This window comes from Larus michahellis, chromosome 13 (genome assembly GCF_964199755.1).
Source record: "Larus michahellis chromosome 13, bLarMic1.1, whole genome shotgun sequence".
Taxonomy (NCBI): Eukaryota; Metazoa; Chordata; class Aves; order Charadriiformes; family Laridae; genus Larus; species Larus michahellis.
The window spans coordinates 6,115,605-6,138,390 of NC_133908.1; the positions used below are offsets into that span (position 1 = coordinate 6,115,605).

General features: G+C 46.8%; 1 protein-coding gene across 2 annotated transcripts; it reads right to left on the reverse strand.

Annotated features, from left to right (window-relative positions):
- Positions 1-777: 777 nt before the first annotated feature.
- GGT5 (gamma-glutamyltransferase 5) lies at positions 778-21,754 on the reverse strand. Of its 2 annotated transcripts, XM_074606931.1 has the most exons (12): positions 21,365-21,754; positions 12,457-12,587; positions 10,719-10,808; positions 9,433-9,622; positions 8,705-8,862; positions 8,165-8,314; positions 7,617-7,750; positions 6,831-7,033; positions 6,298-6,389; positions 5,403-5,512; positions 4,155-4,262; positions 778-3,924 (listed from the first exon to the last, which is right to left on the reverse strand). In XM_074606931.1, exons 1-12 carry the CDS (start codon positions 21,523-21,525, stop codon positions 3,778-3,780), a joined length of 1,674 nt encoding a protein of 557 aa, XP_074463032.1. In that variant the 5' UTR covers positions 21,526-21,754; the 3' UTR covers positions 778-3,777. The 2 variants fall into 2 exon arrangements, with proteins under 2 accessions (XP_074463032.1, XP_074463030.1); XM_074606929.1 differs by lacking the exons at positions 778-3,924; positions 4,155-4,262 and adding an exon at positions 4,792-5,210.
- Between the last annotated feature and the right edge of the window lie 1,032 nt (positions 21,755-22,786).

Sequence of the window (22,786 nt, forward strand, 5' to 3'; positions counted from 1 at the left end):
TTCAGAGGACTGATTTCTTAAAACTAAGCTGGGCTTGCATTTATATCCTGCATTAAACAAAACAAAACAAAACCAAAAAAAAACAACCCAAAAAACTACGGGTACTTCTGTATGCTGTAATTATCCACATCTCATTTGGACACATCTGTGCATAGGGCATGCACCCTGCCACCTGCTCTGATACCACTCACACCCCATGGAGGCTGTCTGCGTATCAATGGGCAAATGTCAGTCAATGGCTCATGCTGTAAATTGTATCCTGCAGGCCATTCAGCTTGTCTGAGTGTTTCAGCCACAAGAAAAGACTTCTTCCTGCTCCTCTCCCACCCCTTTGAATGCAGCCACCTCCCCCCTCTGCGTCTGAGTAGGGACATGATGTCCGAGCGGTTAGCTGCCGGACACAAGGCAGGGTACAGAGAACGCGACTTGTTGCCATGATCAATTCCAGATGATGTGAAAGGGAGCAGTACTGTTAAAAGGCAATCCAGACCATGAACTGGGGAGTTCTCTTTCCCCCATTCTTCAGTCTAACGTTACCACAATTTTCATCCGTCAACTGTCCATCCTCTGGAAGGGCTACAGGGAAGTGCCACAACCAAGCTGTGAGGGACAAGTGGCACATGCAGTCGTCCGCACAGTTCTTCAGCTTCTCCAGTGGTGTATTAAGTCTCCAGAACGAATAACTGTTATTGCTGGAAACACCTGCATTAAAGTCCTCTCTCAAACAACTGCTTGTGTGTTAGGCTAGGGAACGGTTTCAAAGGAGAAATTCCCAGACAGGTTTAAAAACACTTTATTAAAAATATAATTTAAAGATTTCATTAGAAAATAGAGCAGACTCTGTACAGTGATGCTTTAAAAGTCCAAAAGTACAAAAATAATACTCTCCTGTTGGCCTGAGCATGAATGGGGAGGGACAAAACTGGAAGGTCTTGACACAAGCAAATTTCAGCAGTGGTGAGGAGCTCTCAGGGCAAGCGCATAGGAGCTACGGGAGGTACAACCCCTCCGCTTCACCAGATGTTTTGCTAGTGAGGCCTACAGGACTCGAAGTCTCTCCCATAGTGAGAGATCTGCACTCTCATTTCTTTCTGTCTTGCAAATTAAAGCTGTGAGGGGCTTTAAAACTGCTTAATTGGCTCAGTTTCAATGTTAGTAGCAAAGCTGTTAAATTGCAGTGAGCGCTGGACTACAGATAATACTCCCGTGTCTTCGTGGTGGGAAGTAGCTGTGATACTACTGCACTGGAAAGGTGATGGAGTGGATTACTGAGGTGTGCTTTACCCTAGGGTATGTCAGAAGTGAAGGTAATTTGAGGCTTGGTGACTCGGTTTTTCTGATAGCGACACATGATAGAGTATGGCCCAGGGTGCTGCTGAAGGGTGCCCTGAAGCCTAACAGGGAAGCAAGAACTGCTCTCCCTGTCTCCAGCCAGTGCCATTTGCGGTTGCTTCTCGAAGCTCAGTTGGGCTTGCTAGAAATAACTACAGATCTTGCTAAAGCCAGCATCCGGTCTAGTTAGTCCGTCTGGTCCTGAAATGTGAGCCACAGACGGTGTCTGGTGCCCATAAGTGCTTCCCCTGTGACAACTCTGTAGTTGGGGTGTTACTTCTGACACTAGAACCAATGCACCCAGGAACTGGTAGCTGAGGTACAGGAGTTAATGAAAGTAGAAAACTTCAGCAAATGATGTAGATTGAATATGATTACCAAAAAACCCCAGTCTAACTCCTTCCAAATGAACATAAATACTGCCCCCCATCAAACTTTAGGCCTATTCCCTGTCTCTGTTCACATTCAGCAGTACTGTAATGAGTAAGCAGCTCTGATGGAGAAAACAGTAGTCCTTCCTGAACTAGGTGATCTAAGATAAGTGCCATTTGGATGAGGAAGTGCACGGAGCTGGCTCTATACGTAAGTAACTTGTCTTCCAGATACATGATTAAGTGCTTGCGGTTACGATCCGGTAACTTAGAAATACTTTTTCATTAAGCTCTGATACAGCTGCGGTCATACTACAGTCCTTAGTGTACAATTTCTGAATGAAAACATATGTCTGGCTCTAGTCAGCTTCACTCAGACCATCATTAAAACGCAAGTGAAGGCTGAGATTTTAACAAGCTGATGGCTTTATTGGACAGACTTCCTGGGTAAGAACGTAGACTTAAAGCCTATCTGGCCTTGTTTGCAAGGGTGTGTGTGGATGGCCTTGTTTTGGTTTGTTTTTTAATAGTGTGTGCTCAAATACTTGTTATGGTGTTTACAGAGGGATTTTATTTGTGTACTGAGAGTACCATGGGCTGTGTGTGCGCTATGAACTAACATGCGAGGGGGAGGGCTCCGATAGCGCCTTGCTCTGGTTTGGCTTTGCTTTCAGAAACACACAATACTGTCTGTGCCCATAAGGAAGTGCAGCTCAAAAGCTTTCAGAAAATGGAGTCGTTGGGGATCGTGGGAACTTGCCCTTGGGTGTTTAAGAAGAGCTTTGGGGGTTTCGTTGTTTGGGTTGGGTTCTGTTTTTTCTGAATGTTTGATTCTCCTGGCTACTTTGAGCAGGGCAAGGTTATGGCATAACTAAAAAAGACCTTTTGTGTCCAGGTGCATGAGTTCAGGTCTCTCCTCCAGAAGTTTTCTCTCTGTGCTAGTTCTTAAGTAGTCCTACAGTTTCCTCCTTGTGATCTTAAGGGAACACTAGAGACGAACTGTGGTAAACAGGGAGTTGGAGCATGTTCTTAAGCTATAGGAGGAAAGTATTCTGCTAATGCCTGATAGTGCTGCATCACGTCTCTGCAGTCCTGGTGTTTGCGTGGCCAGGCTGAGCTCATGGCTACAAATGAAGCCTTCTGATCCTTTGCTTTTTGAAGAAAGTTTATAAAGCTTCCAAAACCAACACGTCTTCCACCGCAATCCTCACCTGCCTCCCCAAATGACTTATCTTCTGCTGGCATTGAGGAAGGAGAACTGGCACAGATTGGGACTCCTCTCGCCACAGGGAGAGATGCACCTGGGGAACTAAGCTGAAGCCTGTCCGTCCCAGGAGCAGGGAATTCACATTGCTCCATGGGAGGCTTATTCTCAAAGTCACCCGTGTGCAGGGTTCAAGGAAGCTTTGGCACAGTTACTCTGAGCTTGTGGGGTCCTCTGCATCCCCAAGGCAGAGGGTAGTAGGGCAGCAGACTTGTGCTATGATGCGCTGCTGTCATCTGCCACTTTTGGGAAAAGAAGGGCTTCTTTGGATGGGAAAAACAAGAGGGAGAGTGTGGAGTTTTGCTCCCTTCCCTTTTCCAACCCACCCTCTAAGCCTGGATGCTTAAGATTTTAAAATGCTGACCCTACAGGTCCTTGTAATCCTCATAACCAAAATAGTTCCTTATTTCGCATTGCTGAGCCCCAGTAATAATAAGCTTATTGTGGCAACAGACACAGAAAAGAACCAATTCCGCTCTTAGCTGAGACTCTCCAGCAAGAATGGAAGATAACAGCTGGGTCATTTCATGGTGGGTTTTGGACCAATTTTCCTTTCCCGCTTTGTATTGTCTTATCCTGAATAGCTGACGTGCTCAAGAAATACGTTTTTTCCATATGTCGCATAAGTAATGAAGGGTATAGCTTTAAACAAGGCTGGCTGACCTGTCCTTTTATTGCCTGAGGGTGACTTCGCAAGTTTTGCCCGTACTCTAGGAGGCATCCTGATGGGAACAGGCAATATTGGCATGTCCAAGCCAAAGCATGTTCTGAATCTAGTTATCTCCTCTGGTGTTGTGATGGCATGTCATGCTAATATCCAGCTGACTTCCCCAGCTTCCTTTTATCAGAGTAAGCAGAGATGCATTTTCCTTCCTTGGAAATTCCCTGCACAACATTCATTGCAAATGTAGGTTTCTTTTCTTTATGTCCTCTTCCCAGCAGGCTGTGCCTAACCTCCTGTAGGGGGGAGAGAAGAGGAAATGGAGTGAATGGGGCAAGGGCCTGAGGTCTTAGCATTGCCAGGTGTGAAAATGAAGGATGTGGATGTGGGGTCAGGTTAAGAAAGTGAGATTTAAGCAAGAAGGAGGTTAGCTAAAAGAAAAATACAGATTATTCAGGAGAGTTACAGAAGCAATTTCCTTCTCACCAGAAGGAGAAAACAGTAAGAGCCAAGCGAGGCCACTCACCTCACTGAAATGATCCTCAAACATGATATTGTCACCGTCAGTATGCATGATGGGAGCTGAAATAGCATGTTCCAAGTCGTAGCCAAACCACAGCTTGTTTATAATCGCCTGGAATGAAACAAATCCCTTAATGACTGTCCGTCTGGAGATACTGACTAAGAACCCGGGTCACATGCTGCCATCCTCTGCACTGGTAAAGGCAGACCAGCTCTACTGCAAATCCTGCCTGGAGGATGGTGCAAACGTGGGCTGTAGAAAGGCTGCACTGAGTCAGACTGGAAGTCCTACTAGCCTCGTCTCCCATCCTCATGGTGACCAACAGCAGATGCTCAGGGTAAGCGTAAGAACAGGGTGAGCACGCAATGATACTTCCCCTAATGTTTTCCCTGAGCTAAAGCGGCGTCATTGAATTCAGTAGTTACTGATGGATCTTGTATCTTTCTATTGATGGTTGTTCCTTTTGTTTTTAGTTCGGGTCCTAGCATGGACTCCTTCCCATGCTTCTCTTCAGTTGAAGAAAGATGAAAAAAAAAAATAAAAAGAAATCTTTTATCTTTTTCCTCTTGTGGCCTTATCTGCTTTTATTTCATTGCTGAACAAGATGTTTGTTAGACTTTGTGCTTCAGCAAGTTCTTTTTCATTACTGGGCATACGTGTGGTGGTGGTTTTCTGTTTTTCTTGTTTGTTCTATCACATAGCTTATCAGTTTATTTTTGGGGGCCCAAGGTTTTGGGCAATGCCTCTCTTCCTAATAACTTCCTCAACTTGCTATTTAATTATTCTAACTTTTTCTCTTTCAAAAAAGAATTGAGCGAGGCATGTGGCACTTGCTCTGGCCTCCAACCTGCAGCCTTTCGTGACTAAATTGCAAATAAAACAAAGCAAGAAGGAGTCAAGACCTGAGGAGAGCTGAGTAGAAAGAACAGGTGGCACTGACCATGGCTGGAAATTCAGGAGGGCTGAAAGAACCAGTGACTGCTGTGGGTTCTCCCATCTCCTCCATTCCTGGTCCCTCCTGGTGGAAGTGCAATTCAACAGCAGAGATGAAGCTACCCCCTGTCCTTGCCACAGAAATGTTAGAGGTAAGACGGTGAGGACAGACTCAGTCTGCAGCAGGCCCTCTTCACTGCTGCCATCCCTACAGCAATGCTAGCAGCGGCAAAGTAATTCCTTTTGTTCAGGACAGTGTGTGCTCTGTGCTCCCCTTGCTCAGTGGAAAGCGTTACTGTGCGGTTCCTGTTCACTCACCATAGCAGTAGCACTGATAATCCAGGCCCCACCCGCTCCTCCGATCACCAGCATGTCTCCTGTCTTGGAGATGAGAATGGAAGGCACCATTGCTGAGGGAGGCTTCTCTCCTAGAGCAGAGGCAGAGAGTATTATCCTTCCCATGTGGCTCTTAAGGGAGTTGGAGGGACACCTAAGTTTATCTACCCCACCCTTCTTGCATTCCCCATGGAAAACTAAGTTTCTGCTTATTCCTCAAGAAGCTCAAGTCTTTAAGAAAAACTACCTTCCTTGTGCTGAGACCCCATCTCACAAGAAACTGGCCCTTAATGGCACAGGCTAAATAGGAAGCATCTCTTGGTGCAGAGCATCCTACAAGCATTCAGGACTTGCTGCAGCTCTTTCAACCCAGCTGAGGAATCACTAGCAGCAATCCTGCCATCGCAGTACTGATGGCCTCTCTCACAGCAGACCCAAGGGAGATTGCATCAGGGATAGCTTATTTCACAGAGCAATGTCTCTGCATCAACACCGCTGTGTTACAGAATTCAGTGTAAGCCTATTGCATTAGTGATTGTGCAGCAACTATATACTTTTACATAGATGATCCAAAAAAAGCTTGTCTTAGCAGTAGTTTCTTTGCTTCATCCCCCTCCTCCCTATCAAGCAGCTTCCGCTTTTTTTTTTTTTTTTTTTAGTCTCCATTTTCCCTGGTCAGAAACCAAAACTCCCATGTTTCCATGTAAGGGCATATGTGAGTAGACAAGACACGCTACAGGGCTTTATCCTCTGTTAGTCTAAAACAAACTTGCTCTCATCCAGACCTAGCAAAGGGAAGAGTACCTGCAGTTTGCAGAGAGTCCCTGCATGTCCACCGCCTGGCCCTGTGTTTTATTTTGAGGGTGAGAATACTCACCTGGTTTAATGCTTCTGTTTGCTATGCAGAAATCAGCGAGTTCGTTATTTAAAATGATCCCGGTTTGGTTAGAATACACAAAGGAGCCAAACCTGCAGGGGGGGAAAAAAGTGGCCTTTCAGTGCCCAGTGCTCTCCTGTTGTGGATGACATTAACTGAACATGGCACCTGGTGGGTTACCTCTGTCTCCTCCCAGCCTGCAACTGCCCCAGACAGGGTGTCCAAAAGGTCTTTGTGCTGCTGCGCTGGAGCCAGAGGTCTGCTCCCTGTTAGTGGGGCATGTGGAGATTTGTCCAACCCATAGAAACTCAGCAGAGCTCAGCAAGTTGTTACATCTTTGTGAGATGTGATGTTCTTCTGAGCTGATGCACCAAGACCTTTGCTGTCACATGACAAAGGCATTCATCAATAAGAGACTGCCTAAATCAGTGAGGCTCAAGGGTTTTGCATTCGTGGTAAACAGCCCTTGCAGGTACACTGTGAACCTGATACATGAGCTGTGTGACTCAATTACCAACCCCTTGGCTACTCACGGGAAGTTGATGGTGCTGGTGGCGGACACAGCACTGCCATCTGCAGCAAGCACAGAGATGTGGCTTGTGCCCATACTTTTGTATCGCTGGTTGTAGATGGAGTCCAACAAGTTGTAATGGTTGCGTGGATGGTCACCACGGGCATCTATTCGTTGTCTAACAAGCTCAGCAATTTTGTCAGACAGCATGGTCCCCACTGTCACCTGCAATCACAGCAAGGACACTGAGCTCGTGTCACCAAAACACAGGCATGGCTTTCTGTGGGCACAAGGAAGCCTGGGGGGATTCAGCCCCAGTGCTCAGAGCCTGGGGACCTGCACTGGCAGTATTCAGCCCCAGCCTGGATCCCCAGGCTCACCACAGAAAATGAAACAAGCTCAGTACTCAGGCACTTCAGCGTTGGCAAGAGCATGCGCGTGTGCATTATCTGTTACTGCAGACAAAGTAAATGACCTAATCCTGCCTCTGCCTTGGCCAGCTGAGCAGCATTGCTCTTTACTATCAGTTCTAAGTATTTTCTTTCCTTCCGTGGCTGCAAAGCAGGAGGGTGTCAAAGCATCGTTTGGTGCTGTAGCATTGTGCTGGCAGGCAGGATAGTCTGGGCGCTAGGGTAGCCTGCTTGAGGGCTTAGCACATAGGTTAAAATGAGTCAGTGACAATGCAGGTTTAAAAAAAAAAAAAAAAGCAGGAAATAGACTTCCCTGCTTCCTCTCTGCTAAGCAGCAGTGTAGAACCTGCCAATGCTGGGGGTGTCTGTGGCTGCCCTTATGCACCATGCCAGCTCACCTGTGCTTTGGAGAAGGCTGGGTCACTCATAAGGGGCTTCAGCATATTGCCAAACTTCAGGGCCTCTGCAATGTGATGGTAGGCTTCCACTTTATCCTTGGGTGTCTCCAATGATGCTTCATGGAGTTTATACTCTACGGAGCAGGATAAAATAATTTTTTTAATAGACCCAAGGAAATGTTGTTTCAAGAATTGTAAAAAAACAGTTGAAAGGAAACTCCTTTTCCCATCCCAGTTCTTATCAAGTTCCCCCTATGCTTTAGCAGGATGTGGGCACAGAAACAATCAAGTAATAATTTCTGCCGTGACTTCAAATCCTCTTGAAGCCTTGGAAAAATTGTGTAGCCTCTGGCCTTTGCAGCAGCTATGGCAATGCTGATCCACTGTAAAAACGAGCCAGTTCATCATCCTGCTGCATAGCATGGTCACACTGCTGCTTTGGTGCCCATTGTGGCTCGCCACCTCCATTTCTGCCCATTACTTTTCTACTGCTCTAGAGCAACACTCTTTGCAAAGCTCTCGCTGCCCCTTTTCCCTCAGGAGTTTACCTTCTAATATCTTGAGGATGAACATGAGCACAGCACCTCCCATGGGTGGTCCAGGAGAAAACACTGTGGTGTGATTGTTCAGGGTAACGTTCAGAGCTGAGGACACCTCTGCTTTGTATGCCCGAAGGTCCTCCAGTGAGATATTGGACCCTTCAACAGAAAACCAGACGAGTAGTTGGCATTAGCACATTAACTTCTACGAGGTGTGGACAGAGCCATCCTTGTAATTCTCTGAATTTCTTCCACCAAGCACAGCAATGTCATCTACTGCCAAACCCCAGGACATCACAAAGCCTAGGGGAGCTGGAGAGGCCAGTGCATGAGCACTATGGATGAATGCCAGAGCAGTAGGTGGCTCTCAACCCTGCTTCTGGGCCTGACTTATAAGAGCTGGGGAAAGGTGGCGCCTCTTCCCATGCCAGGTATAATCCCAAGTGGCATGCAAATGGAATATGCTGGCTTTCCCCTGGTACTGACTCACTGTTAGCCAATAGCTGGGAAAAGGCCTGTCTATTAGTATTAACTATAGCTGTTACTTACCAGCCTTCCTAATGTCCTCCACCAGGGCCTCTCCTATTTGTCCCTCATAAAACGCTGTAGCTCCGTTTTCTGCTACGGCTCTCAGTGTTCGCTGCAGTGCTGGCCACCTGAAGGTCTCTCCATGCTTCAAAAACCTTTGACCATCACATATCAGCGGGCTGATAAAGAAGAACATCCATCAGTTTACAACATGTGCTTATTCTGTACCCAGTTCCAAGCTCTTTTCCTACCCCAAGCTGATTTGGTTTACACGTGTCGTATACTTTCTGAGTGGTGCTATACTGCAGCCTACATGGAGAAAAGTTTTTCTCAGCCAATTGCTACCCACAGCACCAGGCACTCTTTACTAAGAAAAAGTCTCCCCCATGGGACCTAACACTTTGACCCTGGCTCAGGTCTGTGGGGTTCCTCCAAACGAGTTTCTGCTGTCAGGGGACGATTTCCACACAGACAGAGGCAGGCCACGTACAGCCAGCTCCTCCTCATGAGCATATATGCTTAGCAGACAGTTTTGCTGTGCCAAGCCACTTTAAATTACAAAAAAAATATGTTGCTGACAGAAAAAAGAATCTAAAAAATACTTCTGTTATTCTTTCCCTCTCCATAGCAAGTATTTACTGAACAGAAGCCGCAGTAGCAGCCTGCGCTCCATGTCAGCATGTCAGAGGAACAGTCTGCAGCTAAGGGAACAGGAGTCCTCACACTGCAATTTAATTTATGGGTCTTACCACAGGCTTTTTCCTGACTTGGGAAAGATTGGGTGATGGATCATTTTGTCCATAACTGGGGAAATGGCAAGTGGCTCTGAAAGGAGCTTGATGGTTGGTTCAAACAGGGCTTTCCATGGTAAGCGGCCATATCTCTTATGGGCTTCTTCATACCCACGAAGTTCTCCTGGTACAGCAATCCAGCGGGAACCTGAAGAGCAGAACAGCAGTGTCATACCCCCTAAGTCATTGGCCTGCTTCACCTCTCTGAAAGCCCTCCAATGGAAGTGTGCATTTCTGGAGGCAGGACTAAGGCTTCTAAAAGCAAGCTTAGCTTTTTTATTTCCCTTTTCTATTCATGTATTTCTTCTACTACCTAATAGAAGGGGTATAGAGAAGCTGGAGCCAGACTCAGAAGTGCACGGTGAAAGCACAAAAGGCAACAGGCACATGTTGCAGCAAGTTGACAGCTGGACATAAGAGAAGAAGCACTCATGCGGAGCCTGGTCAAAGGCTAGAACAAGTGAAGCTGTGAAACTCTGTATCCTTGGAGAAGCTCAAAAATGTGGCAGGACAAGGGCCCAAGCAGCCTGAGCTAACTCTCACATCACTGCTTTGAGCAAGAGTTGGAGCAGAGACCTCCAACTGTCCGTTCCAACCAGAATTGGTCCTGATTGCTTTTCAGGCTCTTCTTCCAAGAATAAGAACGTCTCCATCAGGAACTAGCACACTCCCCAAGAGAAAATGTGCTAGGGAGGTAGAATGAATGCAGCAAGAAATGTGGAGAGATCCAAGATGTGCTGCTAAAGTGAAGTCCCTGCTGCCAAAACGGTAACAGCAAATGCACATGGAGCCTCCTCAGACGGGAGCAAGGTGGTAGCTGAGCTGAGCTAAGCTGGAGCCCAGCAACTCAACTGATGCTGCCAGGTTGCTTTCCTAATGTAACGGGCAAGCGTACTAGATTGAGTTCTTTTGTTTCCAGAAAGTCTGAGTAGCTATTGACCTTATTTTTCTCTGTAAGAACTGCTGGGAAATAAGTGCTTTGGGAAATCTGGTCTTGAACTGCAGACTTCCTATGAAGAGAAATTACATGCTCTGCTCCCCACCCCCTCAATGGTCAGGTTGCCAATGTTACTACAAAACAGGAATTTTACACATCTAGTTTGTTTGGGTTTTTTTTTACTTTTGCAAAAATCAATCCAGAAAGAGCACTAGCATTTGAACAGAACTTCAGATAAAGTCAGCAAGGTTCCCCCACCCTGAGCTTTGTGCACTGCATGCCCTCATGGTTCGGTCTGTGTCCTTACCAATGGGGAAACCACCATCACAGCCAGACAACAAATCATGTGGAAACACTTGTGGGACTGTCTCGCGGGCATTGATCACCTCGACTGTTCCTAGAAAGGAGAAGAGGGAAATGCATAACATTGTCTTCCTGAAGCAGGTGAACATCACACGTCAGCCAGCCGTGAGCATGGCACGGGCTGCAAGCCCAGAGCCCGGGGCACCGTGCTGAACTGCCCTGAAGTGCCACATGTGTCAAGCACACTCGCAGGGTCAGGCTGCAGTCGGCACACATTGTTGTTTGCTCCCATGCGTTTATTTAGAGCAGACCAAGCAGTGCCTACCTAGAGGCAATGAAGGTACAGGGACAAGGCCAGGGCCTGTCTCCAGCCAGTTAATGTCATCCCCCCCAGGGCTCCTGGGCCTGGGACATGGGCTGGGACTGTTGCTTCACATCTGATTTGCAGGTTCCTGCACTTCCTCTACAGGTGGGACGTGTCAGAGACATAACATGAGCCTCATGCTCCGTGGTGGGCCATTTTCCAAGTGACGGTGGGGCATGTCCATCATGTTTGTAAGCAGAATGCTCATACAGAAAGATTCTCTATGTATCAATAAGCTTGAAAGGAAAAAAAAAACAAAAAAACCCACAAACAAACCCCCCCACTTCTATATACTCGTATTTCAGGTCTACCCTGTTATTTCACCACCTCTGCCTTGTAGTTATCTTTTCCTGTCCCAGGCCACAGAGCCAGCTGCAGGAGCCCCCAGTGCCACCGAGTGTACCAAGCACCCGAGCCATGCATGGCCATGTGCGGCTCTGTGAAGAGGGTAATTCAGGTAGCAGAAGAGGACTGTTAAGAGGAGACAAAGTTACATGGCTCTGCCAAAAGGGAAAAAAAGAAAAAATATAGGTGTTTTGCCAAATTATGCTATTGCATAAGATACACCCAAGCACTTCCAGGGACTCGTGACCCTGTAAGACTACTTGGCAGGGTTTTTAAGACTACAGTATTGTTATTGTGTTCTTTGTTGTTTTCACTATTTCGATCTATAAGCTCTGGGGGCTTTTGGGAGCCAAGGCAGTCAAAAGAAAACAATGCTAAAAACATAGAAGCAAGAACACAACACTAGGGGTTAAACCAAACACAGAAAGGCTTCCCGGCAGGCCCTGAACATTGCTAGATTTAGATTCCTACAGTGAAGAAGTGTCACTGCTGCTTTGGGGAGTCCTCCCCATGCCAGCGAGGGCAGCGTGCGACGCAGCCCCCATGTTGGCAGGCACTGCCTGAGCTGCTGGTGCAGGATGAGCCCCTGCAGCCCCAGCCCAAAGGCTCAGCTGAGCCAGCACCTGCCCCACATTGCTGCACTCATTGCCAGCACAGGTGCCTCTCTCCACTCCCCTCGGCCTCCACGGCAGCCCAGCAGCAGCTCAGACAGCACCGCTCACACCTTGCTGCACTGGCAGCTATGTGGCTTGGAAATACAATTTGGGATTGCTTTGGAGGGTGAAGGAGAAGCAAAGTCAGTTCATTTTAAATCCAAAGCTCCTTCCCCCCGCCATGTTCTTGCTGTGAAAAGATGCCCTCTCTGTAATGGATGCTTTGGGTTAAGAGCGAAAGTATGGTTTGTGAGCAGAGGATGCAGCTTTTATATTCAAACAATTGCTTTCAGACAACATGAAGGATTCTGACTTCTCCACAGCAGCTGGGTGTCTGCACGGAGGCAGGGCACCATGGAAAGGCAAGGGCTGGCCCATACCTGTGCTGGCGTTATAGATGGTAAATACAACCCCACCACCCAGGCCTGAACTCTGAGGGTTCATCACCGAGGTGCAGATCAAGCCAGCGATGGCAGCATCCACAGCTGTGCCTCCGCTTTTCAGGATGTCCCTGTGGTTGAAATGGAGGAAAAAAGACAATGTTAAAATCCCGGGATGATGGAATGGAGGATTCATAGGAAAATGTCTCCCTGGAGCTCTTGCAAGGCAGCCCCGGCTTGACAAGAGCAGCTAGTAGTCGGAGGAAGCTATTGGCAGCAATGTGGGGGGTGAGGGCACAGAAAGGCGCCTTCCTTTGTGGGAGTGAGAAAGAAAAAAATTCGTGGGAAGAGAGAGTTTGCAGGAGGGAAGAGCCGCCCGGGGCCCAACCTGTGAAAGGCTGGTCTTCCTCTGGGCAAAGAGTGATGGGACAGAGCGAACTGCAGCTGCCCACAATTGCTGTTGACAAAAAGGGACAGCAAGGGCTCCCAGACGTGCAGGAGGAAGCTCCCAGCAGAGGAGAGAGCTTTCCACATGCTGGGAGCCAAACAAATGATTTCTAGCTCCCCACCTACTATTCCCAATAAAAAGGCATATGCTGGTCAACAGGACAGGGGCACTGAAGCAGGAACAATGGATTCACATGAAGCAACCCCCTGAGATTTAACATGTCAATTAGCACAAAATTCAGGCCTTAATGCATTGTTCCTACAATGTGCCTTCCTGGGCTTATGTGATATTAGCGTGAAAATCCCACCCCCTCCCTGTATCTCCAAAGGCAAAAAAAAAAAAAACAAGAAAAAAAAAAACAGGGGAAAAAAACCCTCAACTGTTTCTACCTAGGCACAGCCACACCAAAGAACGCACAGGCATTAAGGTAGCCTCATGCAGTTGGCAGCAATGAGTTTTGTCTAGAGAAACGTGTCTCAACAAATGCTTCCCTCAAGCACAGCTGTAAACCAAATCTTTTCCTTGCAGTGGAAACGTGTTGGGGTGGGGTTTCCTTGCACAGCCTGCGAGTACCCAGCACTGGTATTTCCTAGGAAAGTTTCTGACTGTTTGGGTTGTGCTACTGCCTAGATAAGGCAAAGCCAGAAGGGAATGCAGAATAGTTGTAATTAATTGGAGTGCAACTGCTCCCAGAAGCTGCAACAGGAACAGAGAGCACATATAGGGGCTGCTGTTTATTTTACATCCATTGATGTGGCTGGAACCTGCTGGGGCTGGGAACAGGATGCTGCCAGCACACACTGATTGTGGCTTTCCTTTGTTTCTCTAAGTGCCTTTGGAACCACTGCCTGTAAGGAAATGGCATGTGGACATGCGCGTAGAAAAGAAACGGTAGGGAACCCCCGGGCTTTCTATTTGGGGTGTACATGGCATTTAGCCTTCTAGCTGCAAGCTGGTCCCTGCTGTAGCTCTGAAAATGGGGTCTGAGGCTCAGGCTCGCCCGTTCAGCTCCTTGCAGCAGGAGTAAGACTCTTACCACACCAAGCTCCCTGGGTGGTGGTTTTCTGAAGCTGAAGATTTTTAATTGCTAACAATAGAAGGGAAGGACACGAGGCCTTCGTGAGAAACTGAGTTACCCCTGCAGAAGGCCCAGGAAGCATGTTAGAAATTCGGGGAAGGAGGGGGGAAGGACCACTACACTGGCCTGGACAGTGCTCCTCGGAGCCCCTGGACTGTAGGCTGTGGGGTAGCACATGTACAAAGCCTGGTGCCAGGGAAAACCATGGTTCTGAGATAACTTGCACTGAAAAACAACTTTATGAAGAAACTTTTAGAGATTGTAGTGTATCCATTTCAACGCAATGCATTAAGGCCTTAACATGGTAAATCAGCCACATTTCTGTCATTTTCCCAAAGCCCCAAAAGCACCAGAACCTCACCGAACTTCCCAGCCACATTCACAGTTGCGTAAGCGGTTGCACATCTTGCACTACTTCTTGTCCAGGGACCCTTCTGCCACTCTCCTTCTGAAGCCAGTGCCATACACCCCTCACCACATCCCCAGAAACACTTGTGCCCGGAGGAGCACTCCCTGACAAAGAACACGTCCCTTCTTGTGTCACCTGGTGATAGTTGTCTACCTGCTCCAAAAGATGAGCTGTTCCACCACCACCACTGACCTGCACCAAGCCAGCATGCTCTGCACTGGAACTGCATTAGCTTAGCATGCTCTAAAGGGTGACCACAGTTAACCAATTTATTAATTTAATATTTGTACACCTAGATGGCCTGTTTCTGGATGATGCTAAAATCTTTTAGCGTTCCCAAGTACTTGTTTATAAAAGTGACATTGTGGGCTAAGTACCCTTTAACTACTGCAAATATAGTGCCACATGCACAAAGCACACAACCCTGAGAATATCTTAGCATGACCCTGTCCATGCTCCCTCCAACACTCCCAGTTAGACATGGAGCCAGGATAACACCAGTCACCTGAACTCCAGTTTTTAGCTGTGCCCTTGGCTCCCACTGAGATCAGGGAGGACAAATAAGGTCTGAGTCTCAGCAGAAAAGATGTATCTAACTGCTAAAGCAAACTTCTTGAAACTTCTCCAGGGAGTTAGACCTGGACTGTTACTGCCATTGGCAAAAGGGACACAGATTTCCTGAGACCACCACGGAACAAGTGAGAGGAGGATGTTCACTGGGCAGTGGGGAGGAATTCTGCAGCACTGCCAGGATGGACGCATCCTGCCTGGCATGGCCGAGGCAAATCAAGTGGTTTGGGTGTTTTTTTATTTATGATCACTGATTACTCCAGCCTGCTAGTCCACCCCATAGTTTTCAGATGGGTCATGCCCAAGACACTGACATTGTGCATGCCTCAGGAAGGCAGGAAAGCCAGAGGTAGTTTTTATTGTTCCTGCTCTGTGCCTACCACAGCGGGCCCCTGATTCTTGGCTGCAACTCCTTGGTGTTAATGCAAGATAGAGCAAAGATAACACAGGGACACCTTTTCATGGAAAACCAAAGCGTGTTTTGCTTTGTCCTTGGTTACTAGCCCTCATTAATCACATTTTTGCAATATAAACAAGATGACAAGAAAAACAGAATTTCCAGATAATCCAGAATTTTTCCATTCCTGTCTACTGTGTCTATATTGGTGGCAGGTGGCACTGTGACCTCTGGTGGCAAATACCTCATCTAACAACCCATAGTCAAACCTGTTTCTTGCTCAAGGGAAGGAGAGTTTTCCAGTTGCCTGCAGCCTTTCAGTGAGCACCACAAGATGGAGAGCTAAGGCTGCCCATCCACTAGCACAGCGTGCGCTATCTGAGACCATCTCAGCATGGAATGGGCTGTGTGATGCTGAGCAGCGTCCTTTGTCTGTTGCTTCTTTGGAGGGCAGGGGTTAGAGGGAAGGGGAGCTGAGATTTCTCCCCCAAACTAGGCATTATCTTGGCTCTTTTCCCAGCCTGTCAAGAAGCACTCCCAGCCCCAAGTCTCACCAATACATCTTGGAGGGCTCGCACACCACAGTGATGTTGTTTCCCTGGCTCTGTGGGGCTGCATGTGCCTGCCAAGTTTTTCTTGCACCCCAGCACAGAGGTGTCCCGTGACACAGGACAGGCACGGTGGTAGCTAAGGAAAAGCAAACCTTACAGTTGGGCTTTTAGCTCAAGCTCAGAAACAACTGAACCCAGCAAAGGTAAAAACAAATCTTCATCAGGGTTATTAAGTTTTCTTTTGTGCTGCTTTGCTGTTTTACCCAGGAGGCCTGATATGCGTCCCCTGTCATCAGCGCAGGGTCCAGGGCCCACGGCCGTTCTATGCTATCTGCAGACTGGCCCCCAGTCTTGACAGCTTTCCCTCCAGCCCCTCTGCAGACTGAAACACAACAAAAAAAAACCCCACTCTCTGAGCTGGCTCTTGGCATATCGCACGCAGGTTCCCATGCCTGGGTCACCCCCTTTCAGCCAGAGCCCTGCCACTTTCTTGGAAGTGATGCCCGGGGAATTTAGGGCCATTTTGTCTTTCCTATCTAGCTAAACTGGCAGAGTACACCCTGTCCCATTATGTCGCTTCCTTTATACGGGTCACTGCTATAACTAGCTTAATTATAATGCAAAACCCTGGAGAGACACATGATCCCACAGTCGAAGTGTGGTACCTTATCAGGTCTCTAGAGATATCTTAGTGCTACAGCTGACAAGATCTGATAACAACATGTTTTGTCCTATGTCCTTCCTGCCACGCAGTTTCAGCTTTAGGGTTTGGCCGTTAACGGCTTTCCATAAAGTTCAGGAGCAGAAGAGGATGTTAACAACCAAGTCCCGATCCAGCAGCTGCAAAACAGGGATTTGCCCTCCCAGGAAAGGTAGCACTTTTCTCACACAATCCTCACAGCAAAGATGGGCTGTGCGGGGCTGCAGCCCAAGTCTGCTGTTCTGCTCTGGGCTACAAGGAGCCCTGAAGCCATTTTAAATACACTGGAGGTATAGACTAAGGTATTAAATTATATTGATTCTTTTCTTTTTTCTGCTAAGGAAAGCTGGGGGCCGGGAGGAGACCACCCATTATATAGGAGCTGCCTGCTTAAGATTTATGAAGAGCAAAAGAAACAGCTGTTTCTGTAAAAAAGGGCCAGTTGCCAAATTTAAAATACAGGAAGAAGGGAAGGCAAATCCTTTGGGATATTAACATTCCTCAGAAATGCTGCTGAGCCATCACTGAAAAGGATTCTCTGCCTAGAACTGAGCTTCCCCGGACCACAGACATTTTCTGAGTGTTAAATTCTCACCATTCTCACCCTCCCCACCACCCTGTCCCCCAAATGGGTGTTCATTTCAGAAAAAGCCAGTTCCCAGGGTTTATGCTAGGCTACACTGGAGAAGTGGGATCAGAGGTGGCTGCTGGGCCAGGTCAGGTCAGCTCGCCTCGCTGCACAAATCCCATCCCTGGGAAGGAGCACTTTTCCTGAATCTCTCCCTGGCTTTATGCTGCCTCTTGCTTCTGCCATTTGGGAAACAAACGGACGCAGAGCAGTGGATGGCAGAACTCAAACAGCACATTGGTAGGGAATATAAAGCTTTTTGCATGGTTGATGGCAAAAGCCTCTTCCATTGCCAGGAGGGAACAAATGGTTCAGAGTGGGAGGTGAAGGTGGGTTTGGGTACCACTTGCTGCCAGGGCAATCACCTTCTGTCGTCTCCATGAGGACAAATTACTGAGGTGGACTTTGGTACCAAATCCATATCCTTAGGTTAAAAACTTCTCTGACTCTTAGCCTCCCATCCCCTCTTCATTAAAGTGTTTCATTTCATTCAGGGCCAAATTTCTTTCCAGCACAGGGCCTCTGTCTGGACCACACGGCTGCAAAATACTGCTTTCAGTCCCCAATATCCAGCAGTAAAATATTTGCAGTGAAAGACCTGACCTCGTTCACCAGAGAATTGGGCACTGATGGCTAAGAACAAAACAAGAACAGGACCTTGCGACAAGGATGATGACACGCTGGAGGCTTGCTGAGATTGCTCACTTTCTGCAGGGAGCCAAAGAGTTGCATAAAAATTTCAGAAAGTCCAATCTTACACAGCCCCAGAATATACAAACACCATCTCCAGAGCTGGAAAACCCAAGCGTGAAGATGACATCTGAGCAGGACTGAAGAAAAAGAGCAGCAAACAGGGGCTGTGGATCTGTCCCCCATCTCCTGCTTGTACTAACGATTATAGAGCTACATCGTCCCTTCACTGATCTTTCCTTCACAGCTGAACTATCAGGGAGAGAAATACAAGGGCTTTGAGGTGTTTTCCCCAACCCACCAACCCTCTTAAAACACAAGATTGCTCTTCGGGCAAGACATTGCGTTCAGTTATTCTCAATAAGTTCAACTGAAAGCTCTATTAGGAGCACACAAAGATTCTGTCTTAAACAGCAGCATCTTAAACCGACACAGTATCATGTCATGCCCTAGGAATTTCATTACTGCCAATGACAACTCACAGAGCATGTGGTTTGAGTTGCTTGTTTTTTAAAAAAAAAGTAAACAAGATTTTTTAATTAAAGGATAAAATTTGTAAGTAGGTCAGAGATTAGGTACTGCTTTTAGTTTCCAAGACTTTAGGTGCCAGACCAGTGCAACTGATTTCATGCCCAGCCTTGTTCTCCGAGCATCCCCAGCACGGGCTCCTGGGAGCTGAGCGGGGATCTACAGGATGAAAGGGGTCGCTGCGGGGGGGCAGCCCAGGATCCCAGCAGAGAGAGGGTCTGTGGGAGCAGTGGGGGAGAGCAGGGACAAACCGGCGCTGTTGAATCTCTCTGTGATATGCCTGTAGGGACTGGTTGCAATGACTCCTGCTCTCAGCAGTGGGGCGGGCAGGCAGGCTGACAGGTTCAATTACAACATGTGGTTTTCATTTGATTGTAGCTTTGCCATACCCAAGCCACCAAGCCTAATTTTTTTTCACATGGTGCTGTGGAAGTCGCTCTTTTCTTTTCTGTATGCTTCCACTAAAAGCATTCAGCAATTACCAAAACATTAGATTGAGGAAATTTTTTTGTTTACCTTATTTTACTTCTTTCAAACTCCTTTAGAAAATTTCTTAGGAGGCTTTGCAGTGTGCAAGTACAAAGCCAAAGATGTAGTCTGCCTCCAGTTCAAACAATTCACTCTAATTTGGCCAAGCTGTTTGCTTGGGGGGAAAAAAACCCAAACAAAAGCTGACCATTAAAAATTTGATCATGTTGATCATATACATTTTTTTACTTATTTTTATAGATGCAAAAATGCATATATGTGTGATTATCAATGAATTAACCAGTTTTGGTAGATTAATTCTCCTGTGATTTCTAAGCAATGATAGCAGAAATCAGCCTGTTTCAACCCTGAGCTGCTGAGGCTAAGCACAGCTTCATCGAAAAAAACTGCATGGAAAAAACAAGGAAATTATTATCCTTAGTACTCTGTGCTCCCCAGGCTGGACCACAAGCAACGAGGGTGGCCATGTCCTGCCTCAAGCACAAAGGAGACGGGAGACGAGTGAGGTGGCTGAGATGTGGAGGCAGCATCAGAGCAAAGAAAGCCCATAAGGTTGAGCAATTTGGGAGCAGGGGTGAAGGTGTTGTCTTGGTAGGCTGAGAAGACCAGAAGTAGTGACTGCACAGGCTCAAATAGCAGGAGGAAGGGGCAGGCACAGGGCTAGGGGTGAGGCAGTGATTAGGCCAAAGAGAGAGAGCAGCAGCACAGGTAGCAAAGGGCCCAGCAGGGACTCGGGAATGGCAGTACAGGTCTCAGCTCTTGTGCCGTTGGGAATCTCGCCATTCATGATTGTTCACCTAATGCCTCAACTCTTTACATCATTCCAAGTCCAAACATCCAGCGTAAAAAATTTGCAAATATTTGCATAACTGCAGAAGAAGGCTGAAGACCTAAATACATTCCTTAGTAAGAAAAAGATTAATTATTTCTTCTTGTTTCCTCTCTCCTAAGTCTCATGATTTTGGGAGTTTAATTATTTTTGAACAGCAGAAGTCAACAGCATTGTTGTGATCTCAAAAACACTCAGTTGACTGGCTGGGTAGTGTCTGGGAAGGAGTTAGGGTTGTGCTTGGCTTTGCCCAACTCTCACTTTGTTGCTGAAGTTAAGTGGCAAATGAAGTGTCAGCTCACAGGTGGGGACATCAGCGCCTAATGGCTGAGCAGCAACAGTAGCCAGCCAGCCAAAGCCTCTCAGTTGTCAGCCTGATCATGGATTTCTGTGGCTCTCACTTCAGCACCTTCCAGCTGACTCTACACTACTTCAAGTTTAAAATTACAGTAGCTGCAAAACAAGCGCTATGGTTTTCCCAGCATTCTTTGGGTAGTCCAATAACGTATTTTCCTCTATTTCCACTAATACTGATTTAAAAGATATTTCTTCTACCGTCTGAAGAACTAACTTGTAGTTTAGCATTAAAAAACCCCATCTCATTCCTTAACATACATGCAGCCGCTGTACATTTTCTCCAACTACTCACAAACGCCATGTCAGCATGTCATTGCAAGAACCACATGTGACATGGTGTAATGGCATCACATCTTATCTCACTCCTCCAGCCACAAGGTAGAGCACACACCTTCAGCATCCTTTGCTGGAGCATTCAGCATCACATGTAGCTTGTGAAGTTCCATCCTTCTACTTTCCTGTATACAAGTGTTTAAGAATTGATGTAACAGTAATAGTAAAATAATAACATAAGAGCCAAAATGTTTGAGAGAGAAGTTGTTAGATAAACTGATGTGTTACAACATGGGCTGCTAAAGAATTTTTTTTGTTTGTTTCCTTCTAAGTGATTTAAGTATGTCTTTTGTACTTATACTGTCCTGGCTGAATTTCAATTAAATTTGCTCTTTGCTTTACAATACAGAATGTCTTTCTTGATAGCAGACACACCTGCTGCAGGCTCTAGTCCAGAAGCACACACCCTAAAGGCTGGGATGCCCAGCCCCCCCCTACCCTGCCTGCCTTCCTTGCCTCTGCTGAAGCCCAGCTGCAGCTCTCTGCTAGCTGATCTCATTTCTTCCTTAATTTATTTCTAAGCCATTTATCTAACAAACAGACTTACCACCATGAAGTAAGCAGTTAATTTCCTCCTTCCCCACTTAAAAACAACCTTGCATTTGTATCCTATAAATATTTGTACCTTCCAAAAGGCCATGGATTTGCAGAGCTGCAAATTTGTGTGACATTCGATAACGAAAATAAGCATCAACCACAGAGGCAGGGCTCCATCTGCTCTCTGAGCAGCTCCCCTGCCGATGGAGAGCACCCAGGAGCAGCGTTGCTGCTCAGCCCCAGACGCAGGGACGGGGCAGACACCCAGCTTACTCCTGTAGTTAGTACATGTACCTGTCTGGCAGTCTGAGTCCACGACATATGCGACATGTAATCTGAAAAACTGAGAGGTCTGTGCACATACCGTCCGATGACAGAGCAGGTCTCGGTGTCAGCAGCCACGGCACCGTGCAGGTATCGCTGAGGACCACACTTGGGTTGAGTCAGGATGACCACGAGCACAACCACCACTGCCAGCACCCCCAGGGTCAGCAGCACCAGACAACAGATCTTCCCCGTGGACATGTCTATTCCTGCGCCGCTGGAGGCAGCTGGGAGGCTTTTCCTCCTTTGCGAAGGCGCTTGCTTTGCTCAGGGTGGAAGTAGATCCCGGCAGTTTTGGGAAGGAGGTCTCACTGAAGTGGGCTCTGCCCCCTGCGACTGAGAATTACATTTAAAAGCCGCTAAAAAGGAAATGGTGTGCTCTTCCTTTCCTGCTCTCTTACATGTGAGAGGCTTTTCACTCTCTTTTATAAAGTAAACTTTTTCTGGCATGTCCACCATATGCCTTTTTTTTTTTTTTAGCGGCTCTGATGAGAACATTTAACACATTCACTGCTGGAACACTTCAAAGTGAAATTTCTACACTGCTTATCGGCTTCACACAGCCTCCCTGTCTTGACATTCTTGCCACATAAAGCAAATTACCAAAGAAAGGCAGCCTACATGGTGTATCACTGGTAAAATTACATCATCAATCCTACATAGCAAACTTGGGGTATTTTCTTTCCATAAGACTACTCAAAGAAGTAAAAGCTACATACAAAATACAAAGCTGGAACCTTCATATTTACTTTTACTTTACCTCATAGTTTATTATATTCTTGCTTTTTTACTTTTTTCATCATTAAATCTTGCCAGTGTCCGCACCATACATCTTCTGCAAATGAGCAAAACAGAATACCTTGAATAAAACAGCACACCTCTGCACTTCTGCAAAACATTACAAGCTAAAAGCTCTGGGGTCCAGCCTGTACCAGTCAGCAACCACAGCACCCTGGAGTGAAGGGCTGCTAAATAAGACCAGACCTGATTCCTAACAGCAGCACAAAACAGGGCTGAGCAGCATGAATTGCTACACAGTGCAAATGGCCCTAGTTAGCTCTTTAAGAGCCCCTTCATTATACAGTTCTCCTAGCACATAAAAAGTGAAAGATATGACCCACATCTACCTGCTGTCTTTCTAAAAGATGTTATCTGTGATTCTTTCCCAGCTAGATTTTGGAGAAGGGGAATTCACCTGTGCAAATTTACACCTGTATTTCAGACTTTGAGCCTGTACCCACAAAATTTTATCTCGTAGCTAAGTAATACTATTTCATGTATCATATCTCAAGAAAAGGATTTGATAGACTAGTCTGTCTTTTTCTGTAGTTGTATCTTCCCGTAAGGTTATGCTGGGGAAGCAAGAATAGCCCAAGAAAAATATATGGGTTTGTCCAAGATAAAACTATGGTCCCCGGGGAATAATTTCTTGGTCTCCACATCTGTCTGATTTGGCGACTAT

Bases quoted from the DNA above. Each gene is read 5' to 3' on its own strand.
- GGT5 (XM_074606929.1), bottom strand. From the start codon at position 21,525: ATGTCCACGGGGAAGATCTGTTGTCTGGTGCTGCTGACCCTGGGGGTG. The intron at 8,315-8,704 runs GTAAGTAACAGC...TTTCTGTTGAAG, and splicing joins GGAGGACATTAGGAAGGCTG to GGTCCAATATCTCACTGGAG. The intron at 5,513-6,297 runs GTGAGTATTCTC...CCTCTGCTCTAG, and splicing joins AAACAGAAGCATTAAACCAG to GAGAGAAGCCTCCCTCAGCA.